The sequence below is a fragment of the Apteryx mantelli genome, chromosome 2 (genome assembly GCF_036417845.1).
Source record: "Apteryx mantelli isolate bAptMan1 chromosome 2, bAptMan1.hap1, whole genome shotgun sequence".
Lineage (NCBI taxonomy): Eukaryota > Metazoa > Chordata > Aves > Apterygiformes > Apterygidae > Apteryx > Apteryx mantelli.
In genome coordinates, this window is record NC_089979.1 from 167,298,560 (window position 1) to 167,312,175 (window position 13,616).

Sequence of the window (13,616 nt, forward strand, 5' to 3'; positions counted from 1 at the left end):
ACAGCACAATCAGATGGAAGCATGGTGTGAGTATGGTAAAAGCAAACATACAAAAATTATCTTCTGCATTCTTGAAGACCACACAGACTAGTTTAATAACACATAGAGTAGGTTTAGGCCTTATTTGCTCTCTGAATCTGCCCCTTCTCTCATTCACAAAGATGAAACTATATTATCTTTAGGGGGACATATTATATTATCTTTAGGGGACATACTTCCTGTTGTGAATGGAGAATCAGGATCCTGCCTGAGATTTTCAAAGAAAATTTGGCCATTCAAAGCAGATGGGAAAAGATGAGACATAACTATCTGAGTTTTAACTGAACACATCAGATGAGAGCCTACTTGGAGTGAACGGCCTTAGTTCCACTGACTGCAGCATGAGCTATAATGACTTAGGCCAACAGAAGACCTGACACACTGGAGGAGGTAGGATTCATCTGCTCTAACTTCTGAGGTATAAGACATCTCAGCTGAAATTGAGCAGCTGGTCTTCCTTCACAGCCAACAGAGAGAAACAGGCATCTTCAGAAGGCAATAAACCTGGTTGTTTTAGACAACTTTCAGGAAAAGAGGAATCTTCTTAGGACCTGTCTATAATTCATTACTGATTACAAGGACAGACTAGGCTAGCTAACATAGACACAACCAGGTATCCTATGGGCACTTTCATTAGGACAGATGATTTTGTCCATGTATGTTCTTCAGTCGTTTTGACTTCAAAATCCTACTTTACACTCTACTGGCATATTTCTGTGAAATCCCTCTGCTCTCATATGAGTACTTATTATAGGAATTAGAAAGGAAACAAAATGCTTAAAAAGAAAAGTGGCACAGTCCATGAACGTCATAAAAATACCAAAAAACAGAAGAAAAGCCAAATTTTCATGACAAGTTTATGGGCGCTTTCTATAAATAACAAGTATCTTGGTAGCACTTACCACATAAGAGGACTTTTATAAACGTTAGCTCATGACCTTACCAGAGTTATCCACAGTAGGCAAAAGGACTGGTGTTATCTGAGGACATCTGATAACTGAGGAGAGTCAAGGACTCTGACAATGACATACTAACTCAGAGAAAGGATTTGCGTGCATGGATATGCGAGTTGCAGCCTTACTCTCACACCAAACTTACAGAAACTTTAAAATGCCAAGATTCAAATCACTGGCACAGAATCCTGTGCCCCGTGCACTGAGAGTTGTGACACACGATCGACTTACCATGACTTTACAAGCTAGTGCATGTCAGCCGAGACACGACCACGCTGGGTCCATGGGTGTGCTGCTAATAGTGTAGAGGGAGGACTCCTAGTCCACTCAGTGGAAGAGGGCTAAGCCAAGGGACATCCAAATGGTTATCATGAGTCAGCTGAACATGGGGTGAGATCCAGCTTGCTCATGAAGGCACTTGTTTGTGTCTACACAGACTTGTCTGCAGGTGAGACAGCCTCCAGAATAGTCAATGGAGAGGTGGCTAATACAGGCACTGAGCTCCTTGGCAGTAGGCATCTGCTTTTGGGTGAGCTGAACCCTTCCAAGGCTCTGCTGACTACACTGGTCTCACTGATGTCAGCAGGACTTTACCCACTTAGCTTACATGTACACACCTAAATGAAGGTGTCTTAGTCCTCTTTCAGCGCCTGCTGGAAGACCTCAGTACACAACCCACGACTGCAGTAAGAGCCTGGATAATCTCCTTCTGCCACATCCATTGACCACTCTGCCCTGGGCTTATTCCTCCTTCAGAGCCAACCTGAGAAGATCTCTGCTGCACTCACTGTCCTACCCCAGTAGACTTCAAAAGATGCAAATGTAGTTAAAAAAAAAATACAACTAGAAGGACCAAACAACATAGGTTTAGGTCTACTCACCTGCCACTTGCTCCGAGCCACAATGAATTTGAGCTGCTTGGTATTAATCAAGGGGGAGATTATGCTGTCAAAAATGAAATTAAAAGTAGAATGAGCAAAAAAAAAATTTGATTAAAAAATCCTGACTTCATATCCTGAGAAGTTTTTAGGATTCCCTCACTCTGGAATTGTTTAATTTAGGGAAGTACTCACTTGTTTCATTATAATAGACCAATCCCACAATCCCCTCATAGCTAAACTGAAGACAACATCAAACAGCTTCTCAGCAATAAAAGCAAACCCTGTCCAATACATATGTGAATTCAGTTCATTTTTTTTAAACTCCTTTCCTTCATTAGAGATTCCAGGCATTTGAACATAAACCACAAATTTTCTCTGCAAAGCCACAGTTTCCTCTCAACACAGACGTATTATATCTGCTCATGCCAGTAGGAATCTTTATCTTTTGAAAAGAAAGACATCCTAACAAGAAAACATCGAGGTGTCTTTTACTTCTGGAGAGCCAGGCCTGAGCTTCTATGTAGGACAGAGGTAGGAAATCAAGAGAAAAAGTAAAACAGGAAATGGTTAACAACCAGGGTGCGTAGCCTTGAGAGCTGCCCCTCCAGAGGTCTCCTCCAACCTCAATTATTTGATGATTCTAATAAAGAAGCAGGACAAACTTACCATGAACCACTTGTGGGACAGACAGTCCAAAGCGCTAGGCCTGGCTCTGGTAAGAGAAAAGATGATCATTTTAGGAGCAAGGCACTTTAAACCACCACGGCAAGATTCTCCTGAGAGTGCCTGCATTGCGTGGACGCATGCACACACACCTACATCTAGGTATGACTTTTTGCTGCTGTTTTGGAACCAAAAAGCCAGACAGAAAGACTCTTTCAATCCAACGTTTTCTTCCCATGAGGTAGAACAACCCTTCTTTTTCAGTCTTGGAAAGGTTTCTTGCGCTGAGGCTCCCTGCCTGGAAGGATCCCATGGCCCCCTTCGCAGAGAGCCTCTTTAAGGGAGTCAAGAGCAGCCCTAGGAGTGAGCTTGACTCCCCAGGTGACCAGAGCAAAAATAGCTTTGGCACCAGGCAAAAAGGATATAAATGAAATTAAAAGGTGAGCACCTGCATTCCTGCTTTCAAGCCTCCTTCAGCACTTGAAAGTGCTTAACCAATGTGGCTCATATTATTTAATTCCTGCAAAACTCCCTCGACTTCAGGTATTTGCTAATGCTCTCCCCACTTCTCCAAAACATTTCAGAAACTCATCTGCCTGGAGGGGCTTGGGAGTAAGGCGATCACCATACTAGAAGCAGACCTGTTTTGGAAACTACAGGCAAGTGTTTTTCACATAATGAATAAAGAGGAGCTGGAATCAGGGCATAAAGCAGCTCATCTCACTCAGCTTTTCACTTTTTAAAACCACTGCAGCTCTGCTGAGCTCAGTCCTGGCTGCCGAGACACCGTCTTTGCACCCTGTCCGTAGGAAGCACAAAAAGGCACTCACTCGGGGCGCTGCTGTAGGATCCGTTTTATAAAATCCTTTGCGTCTTCACTCAAGTGAACAAAATCAGGAAGGGTCCATGAAATTTCACCGTTCTGGATATTTAGAAGGGTTCCTCTGTCGTTCTCTCCAGCAAATGGAGACTTGCATGTTAGGCTTATTTATTTAACACCATAAAATAAAAACAGATATAGATTTTAGACTCATATTTGCTGTTCAGCTGACTGAAGCACAAATGCTTACACAGAGCTTTAAAATGCCTGAGGGACTCATGCATGGGACACGCAATGCTGGCGAACGGTGCGTTCACCTCCCAAGCATCTTTCAGCCCAGCATTACAAGGCACTTGACCAAATTATTTGTTCCTGTTTTGCACGTAAGGAATTAAGGGCTTGATTTTGCACAGCTACTGGAGGATGGTTGCTCGAATGGGCAAGAAGACTGAAGCCAACCCATGAGAGTGGCTGTGAAGTCTCTAAGCAGAGACAATCACCAAAGTCCTTGCCAAACGGGAAAGAGTAAAGGAGAAAACGACAAGAGAAATTGCCCTCGTCGTGGAAGGACTCCATGCGTCACTCACTCCAATCCCTCATTTGAAGGTGCCGGAGGCTCTGACTGATGCGGGACTAAGCGATATTGAATGAGTCTCTCCAAGCAGGTTTATTTACCTTAAGTATGTGATGACTCCAACAGCCCTGAGGAGAAAGGGAACACTGATGTCAGATGTCAGTCACTGCTTCTCCATCTTTGCAAACACACAGCCCCCTTTTCCTGCCACTTGCCCATCTTTCAAAGAAAAATAAATCCCCAAAGCTGTTGCTTTAACCCTGGCTTTGTTTTTTTTCCCCTTTAGCTGAAATTGCACCTATATAGCATTAAACATTTCACTGTGATCAGAACAGCATTTTTAAAAATTGGTCTCGAGTACTCCTCTGTTTTCAAAGTACACATAAAAGACTTGGAATGTATTTTTGGAGTTTGTTTGGCTTTTTTTTTAAAAAAAAACCCTCTTAGGAACAGCCTCTCTAGTTGGTGCCTCTGCAACAAAGATCACCTTCTCTAAGATGCTCCTTGGCATTAATTAGCTGTCAGAGTTCAATAACGGTTGATCAGAACAGACAGAAGGAGCTTTAAAGAGCCCTGATGGGTCTTGGATTCCCAATGTTCACTTTCAGTTTCCAGTTGTTACTCTCACTATTCCATTTATCTATGAAATGATAAATGGAGACTGCTTTATTAATTGCACCAGCTTTATCAGCCTACAGCATAATTCAATCATTAATGCCATTTTTATACCTGTAAGAATGTGGTGTATTGCAAACATTATGGATATGATCAGTAGAAATATTTCTGCACAACAGACTCTCTGTACCACACTACAGTAAATTACCCTAAGGCTGAACGCACCTGCAATGCAATGCAATGCCATATTCCTAAGGAAACATCTGTTTTAACCTGGAGGCTTCAAATTCATGCTATTTAGCACAAAATTTATTTTCAAAGATGCCTGTTACCAGATATCAGTCGCTTTTGAGACTGGTGACTGAGAGACGATTTCTGGGGCAACAAACTCTGGAGACCCGTATTTGCTGATCTGAGGCTCATATGGCGTGATCTTCTGAGCAAATCCGAAGTCACAGATCTTGAGGTCTTCCCTTTCAGGATAAACCATGAGGATATTCAGAGGCTATTAAATAAAACAAAAAGGAGGGCAATCGCCCTTGAAAGAGGGCAATCTTTTATGTTGTAAATAAGAATAATTCAAATAAAGAACACACGTTCCCTGACTGAGTGGCTGCTATAAACTAGACGTGCCGCTGCACATTACCTTAATGTCCAAATGAAGGATGTTGTTGTCATGAAGGTACTTGATTCCTTCCAAAATTTGCTTGATATACAATTTGACCTAAAAATTAAATCAATTATTCAACAATTAATCATTAAACAATTAAATAATTAAAATTAAAGAAGGTTCCTGATTCCAGCCATCTTTCATAAGTGTGAGGAAGCAGAGGTTGAACTAGAAATATTTTTAAAATTGGAATGAACTTCTTACATTAGCCCTTGTAGGTGAAATAAAATGTGAACCAAATATTACCGTGCCAAATGAAGCTGTGCCCAGTGTGCAACCACACTATCCTACCGGAGCTGTTTATATATGAGGAAGCCCTTGCTTAAAAAAATAGAAACATGCTAAAAAGAGATACAGAAATTCCCAGCTTTGATGAACCTTACCTTTAGATTTCAGACTCATCTCTGGCTTGATATGAATCAGGCAAACAGACTTAAAAAGCAAATACATTTTAAAACTGTGTTGTAAACCCATTTTTCTTGACAACGCGTAGAGCAAATACAAATAAACCTGAACGAGGTGTGAAGATTCACAGCTCGCTTCAACTCTGACATTCCTCTAGCTTTGACATTTTATAGTGTTAACCGACATTTTCCCAGAGTATTTCTGAGAAAAATCCATTTTAGCAGTAACTATGGGAGAGCTGGCCACTAGACCTTGGGCCATGTGAAGCCTTTTGCTCTTTGAGCACACAGGATCTTGAAAAACTTTAGAAATGACCATCTCAGCCCTTGGTTTGGAGACTGCAAAGGACCAGACACAAGTAAAGTCACAAGGGGACAGAGCATTATCAAAAAAAAGCCAAGATACAGGAGCTCCAGCTGACAGAGGGCAAGGAAATGGTAATATTGATAGAACAAGTACAGTGTACGTTAGGCTGGATGCAAGGCTGGTGTTCAAAACCTCTGGCTGTTTCTAGTCACTGCCTGAAGACACTCTACTTAGTAATGAAAGCTGCCGGGGATACATTTTAAATATCGACCCTGTTTTGATAGATTATCACTGGTTCATAAAGATATTCCTGATAGTCAAAATGCAGCGGGAAGCTACTCTTTGCAGAAGGAGAAGCAAGGTGGTACCCACCAATTTGGGACTTTGAAAGGAGAGAGAAAGATTACCTCTGCTTCAGTGACAACACCCTTCTTGAACAAACGGTCGAGGAGCTCTTCGCTGGAGCATCTTGCAGTGGCATTAAGGGAAAATGCAGCTACGGTTAAATTCTCACTTGTGTTTTGCATCCATCTCCAGCCAACTGAGACAGTTTGAAGTAAGAGTGAGCAGAATTCACAAGGTATCTCAGGCAGCGCGACACGCACATGATCCCTGAAGGCCTCTATTGCAGAAGTGTCCTCGCAGAAGTGCAATGGCATCGGCCTGCTCTAAACTGGTGCTCCTCACAGGCAGGGCATGGTAGGGATGAGACACGTGCTACAACGTACCTGTTGAGTATGGGCTTTTCCCCGGTGCTCACCCAGACTGGATCTCACTGGGACAGAGCCCTTCACTCCCGGACATTTCAGAAAAGAGCTTTGGTGCTTAACAACTCACTCACACTGTGCACACAAGTGCCCGGACTTTTGCTGGAACATGATACTTCAGTGACCGCTGTGACCATAATGCCTGAGGAGCTCACAGAGCCATGCTATGCTGCAATGTGGAGGAAGACTGGGTGTTTGTTCACCTCAGGCAAAAACTAAATATCGTTATTTGTTCAGTTAGTTACCAGCGAGGTCTGCCCAGTACTTCCCAGCCTCCTCAGAAAAGCAGCACAGAAAAGGATACAACTCCAGGATCAAAATCAGGGTTTTCCGTGTTTCAAACTGATCCAGCAGCCTGGTAATTCTATCATGGGACAGGGGGGCAAGAATATCGCTCTCCTGATGTGCTCGAGCCTTCGTTTTGCTTCGCAGAGGTATGAATTTGGCAGCACAGGACACTCTGTTCCCTTTGTGCACAACTCGTTTCACAAAGCTGAAGCAGCCCCTGTGCAAAATCAAAGGACAAGCCCTGCTCAGGCTTGGTTCAAAGCCCTCTGCGCAGCAGCTGCAGACCTTTCCAGGTCCCAGCCTTTGACGGCTGCCTACTGCTCAGGTCTTAAACTCTCCAACACCACAAGCTGATTTTCCTCTGTGCGAGGTGATATTGCCCTCTCCTGGCTGCCTCCAAAACTAAACAACCAACTTCTACGGAGTGAAAAGCTGTTCCAGGTGATGCAGGCTTGCTGCTGGATCCTTGGGATGGACGTGGGGCTTGTACGTACGTCGCCATGGGGCTGTGACGCCGATATCACCCAAGGGTGCAGCTGTGGGTCCATCACAACCCAGAGACCCACTGGAACACGTTTGGTACCAGCAGATAAGGCAGCCTGCTGGTCACAGGGCTGTCCCCGAGTACAGAAGCTGTCTTGCCAGGCTCTAGCTGCTGTTTATTCCCATTGAGGCTGGAAATCAGAGGAGGGGTCAGATGCTGGCCTCATCTGTGCAGGCCACCAGGTATCTGTTATGGTGGGGAACGGGTGCTGCTGTCCCACCAGGCAAATGCAGGTATTCCAAGGAAGCTGCTGGGTTTTCCCAGTGGCAGTGCTTAAGGTCCATGTCTTGGGCACCCTTCCCTGGGTACCCTTTGGGTATCGCTTTGCCTAGATAGCATCATCACTGTTTCACAAGCTGCTCAGAAAGCTGGGATGGGTCCTCCTTACTTTCAGACTCTTTAGACAGCGACTTGCTCTGTACCGAAGCAGCAGCTCAGACGGGCAGTTAGATATTCCCTGCAAGGACGCTATAAAGCTGGAAAATTATTTACCTTCCGATCTCCTGCTTAACCTCATAGAGGGAATGGAGCTTTCTCCGGGTGGCCACTTTCTTCGCTGCTTGGTCTTTCTTAGCTTTGGCAATGAAAGAAAAGGTAAGGATTAATATTCAGATTACAATGCCTTGCAAATAATGCGCAAAACTATCACAGGACAACTTAAGGCAGGGAAAATTATCAGGGTCCTTCTCTAAGCTTCTGCACACAATTAGGTGTAGCCGTTTGATGAAAGAGCCTGCCAACATGGACTTTGGGGCTGTATCTTCATCTGACATACATCAGAAGAGCCATGCTAAAGAGCGGAACACCATCGGAAGTATGGCCCCCCCTTCTGTGGTCCATTGCGTCAGTTCATCATCTAGTCTCGAAAAAAAAACAGCTTATTTCTTCATAGATGTAGTTCATTAGACCATTTACCCTCACGGGATCCTACCATGTTGGTAGCATGCAAATGCCAAGCAGGAATACAGGGGAGATACCATACCAGAAAAAGACTGCAACGGAATATATTTTGCAATGGCACTGAAAGCAACTCATGGAGCTGAAAAAATTAAGTTACCTTCATGTACAATAAGCTCTGCTTTGCACAAAACCTCTCCTCCAGCGTTTTTGGCAACACAGGTATAAACACCACCGTCTTCTGAGACAACATTGTCCAGGACTAAGAAATATGTTGTTCCTTCCTTCACTTGATGGAGCCTGTGGCTGTCTGTCAACAAGGAAGTGCCCTGAGGGAAAGAAATGATATTTTGGCACTGAAAATCAAGACAGAAATAGATGTTCCTTCTCTTCAAGGAATGAGATACACCAGCAGGGCTAAAACACAAACCCTTTAAGCATTTAGGCTAGCAAACCTCAATAATAAAACGCTGGCTGACAAAGTCCCCCACGACTAAATGTTTTTCAGCTTCTACGCTATTCATTAGCATTTTTTGTTTAACATCCCATTCATAGGGAAAAAGGCTTGGGAGAGATCACCAGGGCTGGTTTTCCCTTCAGTTCTCCTAGGCAAGAGGCAGTCAGCCCAGGGGAGCCCAAAGAACATCTGCTTAACTCCTGCCTGGTCTCCAGCTTGTGCTGGCTCGTCTGCTGCTTAATATAGTCATATATGATCTGAAAGGAGGGCGTGCATGACACAATTTACACAGCAGATTATGACAATTTGCAGAAGGATCCTATTAGACTGCCTGAGTGGGAAATAAAATTCCAGATGAAATTTAATACAGATAAATGTAAAGTGACGCTACGTTATTTTCCCGTATGAAATGTTGGGCTCACAGCTGATCCTTATTACACTGGAACAAAATTTTGGGCTACAGTAGCTCCGTGGCAACATCAGCTCAGTGCTTGGTGGTAGTCAGAAGTATACCACAGGTTACAAGTTATTAGGGGAGAAATGAAGAATCAGATTGAAAACATCATCTTGTAAATCCTTGGTTTGCCACGGGTGCTTGATGTGGCAATGCACTTTCTGTAATTGCTTCCACGTGAGGACTGATGGAGCAAGCTGGGACTCTTCAGCCTGGAAGGAAGCTCTATGATACAATACGATATTACAGAGCTCTACAAAATCACAAATAGCCTGGAGAGAGTGGGCAGGGATTAACTGCTTCTGGTGGAAGAACTAAGGGCCACCACGTGAAGCTCGTGGCAGATATGCACAGAACAACCAGAAGGACACAACACATTGTAGATGGATCGAACTCTTTGCCAAAGAAGATTGTACTTGCAAGAAGCTTACGTGGCTCCAAGGGGAGTCTACATAAACATGTGGAAGGGAGCTTCATTGTGGGTCAGTAAATAGATAAAATTCAGCTAGTTCAGGATATCTCTGAGCTGAAAATGTCAGAGATTGGGAGAGCATTAAGAGGGTATATCATATATTCTTGCCTTGTGCTATTCTTTCCTAGCTGTCCGTGTGTGTGTGTGTGTGCGTGTGTGAGGGGGAGGTTCTTGGTTTGTTGTTTGTTTTTTAAGGGTTTTTTTGTATTTTATTTACTTCTCTGAGTAGCTCATCCTTGCACTTTCCAGACGGAAGATAGAAAAAACTGGAATAAAACTTATGTGTACAAAACCAGTTTGTTGGACAGGAGAGTTACAGGCAATCATTACTGAAAAATGCTTGCTCACTTCAGGGGCACATCAGTATTCTGAGGAATAATAAATGATTTCTCTTTCCTTTCCATGGGATACTCAAGGTCATTAGTCACTGGGTTTTTTTACTAACTTGCTATAGAAAAGATACAGTACGTGGAAGTCATGTTGACAAACCGTTCTTGAGCCCATCCCTGACCCCAAAACTACAGCACACATCTTGGTGGGTCTCCGGCAGCCACCGATCCCACTTTCTGCGCATCTTGGTCTCCTAAACCGTCTTGGTTGCCCCTCCCTGCTGAAGGGGCTACAGTGACACTGGAGACAACACAGGTCAAGGTGCATGGTTGTGGTGAACCAGTACAGCTGTTCCTACATTGTCCTCTCATGAAAAGGCACTTCTGGGCACAAATTGAAATACAGGAAATTCTGTCTGAACATAAGAAAAAAACACTTTCTTTACTGTGGGGGTGGTTGAACATTGGAAAAGATTGTCCAGAGAAGTTCTGGATTCTCCATCCTTGAAGATATTCAAAACCCAACTGGACAGAGTCCTGGGCAACCTGCTCTAGCTCTTGAGCCGTGGGGTTGGACTAGACGATTTCCAGAGGTTCCTTTGAACCTCAACTATTCTGTGATAACATGAAAGAGAAGGTAGAAAAAATATCTCCAACACCCAACAGGCATTTGCGGGTCCCAGAGACAGCTGAAGCTGATTTGACAATCTCTGTATCACAGTCTATAGACGTGACCCCGAATCAGTGTAAGAGGCATAGGATAAAAGAATAAAAGAAATTCCCCACAAAAATACTGCTCTGTAATCCTTTCTGTGGTCCTTATTCCCTGTCAGGGAAACATCTTCACTCACCTTAAACCACAAAACAGTAGGCTGAGGGTTTCCTTCAATAACTGCCTGAAATTTGGCAGGCTCCCCAGAATTCACCTGCACATCCTCGATTGTCACTTGCGTGTAGGGTGCACCTGGTGAGACACAAGGGTTTGCGGCCATCACGATACCATAAATTTATTCATGGTCTGCTGATGAAAGCTGAGTTACTCAAATGGGATTTCCAGGACTGGCCATTTAGGATGTGACATTGGTTGAATGTCAAATCAAGAGATATCACAGCATCATATATGGGTCTATTTTCACTGGCATTACCTTTAGCCCTCCTGTTTGCTGGCTTATGCGTTATTTTTTGTTTAATAGTTACTGCTCGAGAAATACAAGTACTTCAGAAAACAGACACCGAGAGATATCACCGAAGGAGAAGACAACGGGACAATCATGGGATCAGGGAGAGGAAAACAAGGTTGTTCCTTACTTGTTGGGGTCTTCTCCTCAGTCTTATACACACGAGTTCTTTCCGTGGTCTCAATATAAACTTCACTGTGCACATCCCAGACCACATCTCCTTCTCTTCTATACCAGTCTCCTGCCTCCGTGGCTGGTGATGTTCTTTCATGAAGACCAAGAGTAAATATCATTACACAGTCACACACAACTACGGAGATATAGGATTAGACTCTCAAGTTTACCATTATTTACTTAAACTTAATACAAGAAGATTTTGTTTGGGGAATTAATTTCTCCCCAACTTTTTCCATCCTTCTTGCACGACACACAAGTTAACAGGACTCTAAGGATTCCACTAAACCCACAAGAATCACTTTGAGTCACCACCTACTTCCTTAACTAGAACTTGTTTCTCTTACGACAAAGTCTGCCGTGTTCAGAAATCTGTGTGCAGGATCTGTATTTACCTGGTGATGGGAACTGTGCGTTCCTGAGCCCTTTCCGCTCCAGCAGCCGTCTCTTTGCGGGAAGGACCAGGCCTGGGTTTTGTTGCACTTGGTTCTTCAGTTGGAATTTGGCTTCGTGCTTTGTCTGGCAGCAGAAATAAGGCAAGTTAGACACGTCACTGATGAAGGCACACCTGAAACCAGTCTCCGATCGAGTCCATCTGACTTCAGCCAAGAGCAATCGCTGAAGCTAAGAGGAGGATTTGGCCCTTTTGAGAAGACAACATGCAGCAAAGGGATTGAATAACATCTGAGACGCTGAATGATGGAACACCGGTGACTGGGCAAAACTAACTTTTTTTTGAGGAAACACACACAGGCACAAATAGGAAAGGCAGCCAATAGGGACGCAACAAGAAACATGATAACTGAAAGGAAAATGTCTATTCAATGCATCCATTTTACTAGATAATTTAAGTGTGTTTGACTTCCACCATGTGGATATGATGAAATGCCCAGTGCTCGATGGCAGTTTAGATAGTCTTATTCTTTCATTATTATTTTACCAGATGCATCCTCAAAAATTGGTTTGATCTTCCATTCCAAAAGTAACCAATTGTCCTTTGATATTGACTGTTTGAGCTACCTCCTAGGATAAAGAGCGTCAGCCCCTTTTTCATCTGAGGAGTCAAATGTCAAATTGAGAGACATCATCTTCCCAGCAGGAAAGGTCTTTGGCGGAGCGCTCTGGGAATGTTTAATGATGGCTGGTTTTGGAAAAAAAGCAGCAGCTTTCAGGAACGGCATAGGACAGCTCTCCCAGGACGGAAAACATGGTTATTCACAGCATTACTGGTAGGATCAGAGAGCACAGGTGGATAGGAAACGTACTTGTGCTTTCCTATAGCCAGCACTGTTGAAATATTTGCCTCTTTTTTAATCAAAGTGCGTGATAAAAGGGACAGCTGTCAAGTCTCCAATTTATTAAAATAATTCCCCATGTTAATAACACCTTCAATTGTTTAAAGGACTGAAAAACTATTCCATTTGCTATTCACTGCTCCATCGTTTCTTTAGTTACAGCTAAGTAAATAATCTGTCCTATTTGGCATCTGCTTCTGATGATTTTTGAGTCATCCTGCTTTACCAGAGGTTATTTTCATGGATAATTTTCCCCTAAAAAGGAGAAGAGGCTTTAAAGCCCATTCATTTCTCATGTTGGATTTTGGGGTCTGATTCCATGAAATCCATCTTTTCTTGTTAAGTTTTAGACAAAAAGATCCCATTTTTTAAACAGCATCTGGAGTCTGCAGGCTGAAGGCTGCTTGACAGTGTCCTTTTTAGGTCACACTGGTTTAAGGACAGTTATTCTGACTTGACACAGCGACCACTCAGACAAGTTGTTATGGCAGCAAGCATAAGGAGAAGCAGAAGAAGGACTGCAGCCCACTCATATTTTTGAAAACAACGCACGCATGAAAGCCAGATTCTCCTAGCAAGACGTAATCACGCACAGCATTGGTTTTAATCACAGGGCAACTGCTGAGTAATCTATTAAGTCTCCAGTGCCAGTGAAACGCAAGTGAAGTTGTCATGCCCAAGATCCTAGAAAATCCACAGCAGCCGGTAAGGGGGTGTTAAAGAAATTTCCAGCTTGCTAATGGCAAAGAGTTAAAAAATAAATAAATGAATAAATAAAAAGAGAGAGAGAAAGAGAGATAGAAAAGGAAAAAAGAAGCAACCTTCCTTCCCCCAT

General features: G+C 43.4%; 1 protein-coding gene across 1 annotated transcript in view; it reads right to left on the minus strand.

Moving 5' to 3' along the window:
* The window catches only part of LOC136991340 (obscurin-like), a 176,250-nt gene that overhangs the window by 14,444 nt on the left and 148,190 nt on the right, over nt 1-13,616 (minus strand). The window contains 14 exon segments of the mRNA XM_067292206.1: nt 1,874-1,922; nt 1,924-1,937; nt 2,540-2,585; nt 3,367-3,519; nt 4,032-4,058; nt 4,878-5,050; nt 5,192-5,269; nt 6,334-6,394; nt 6,998-7,198; nt 8,018-8,099; nt 8,583-8,751; nt 10,986-11,098; nt 11,443-11,576; nt 11,882-12,005. Of these exon segments, the coding sequence (XP_067148307.1) occupies nt 1,874-1,922; nt 1,924-1,937; nt 2,540-2,585; nt 3,367-3,519; nt 4,032-4,058; nt 4,878-5,050; nt 5,192-5,269; nt 6,334-6,394; nt 6,998-7,198; nt 8,018-8,099; nt 8,583-8,751; nt 10,986-11,098; nt 11,443-11,576; nt 11,882-12,005 (1,424 nt within the window).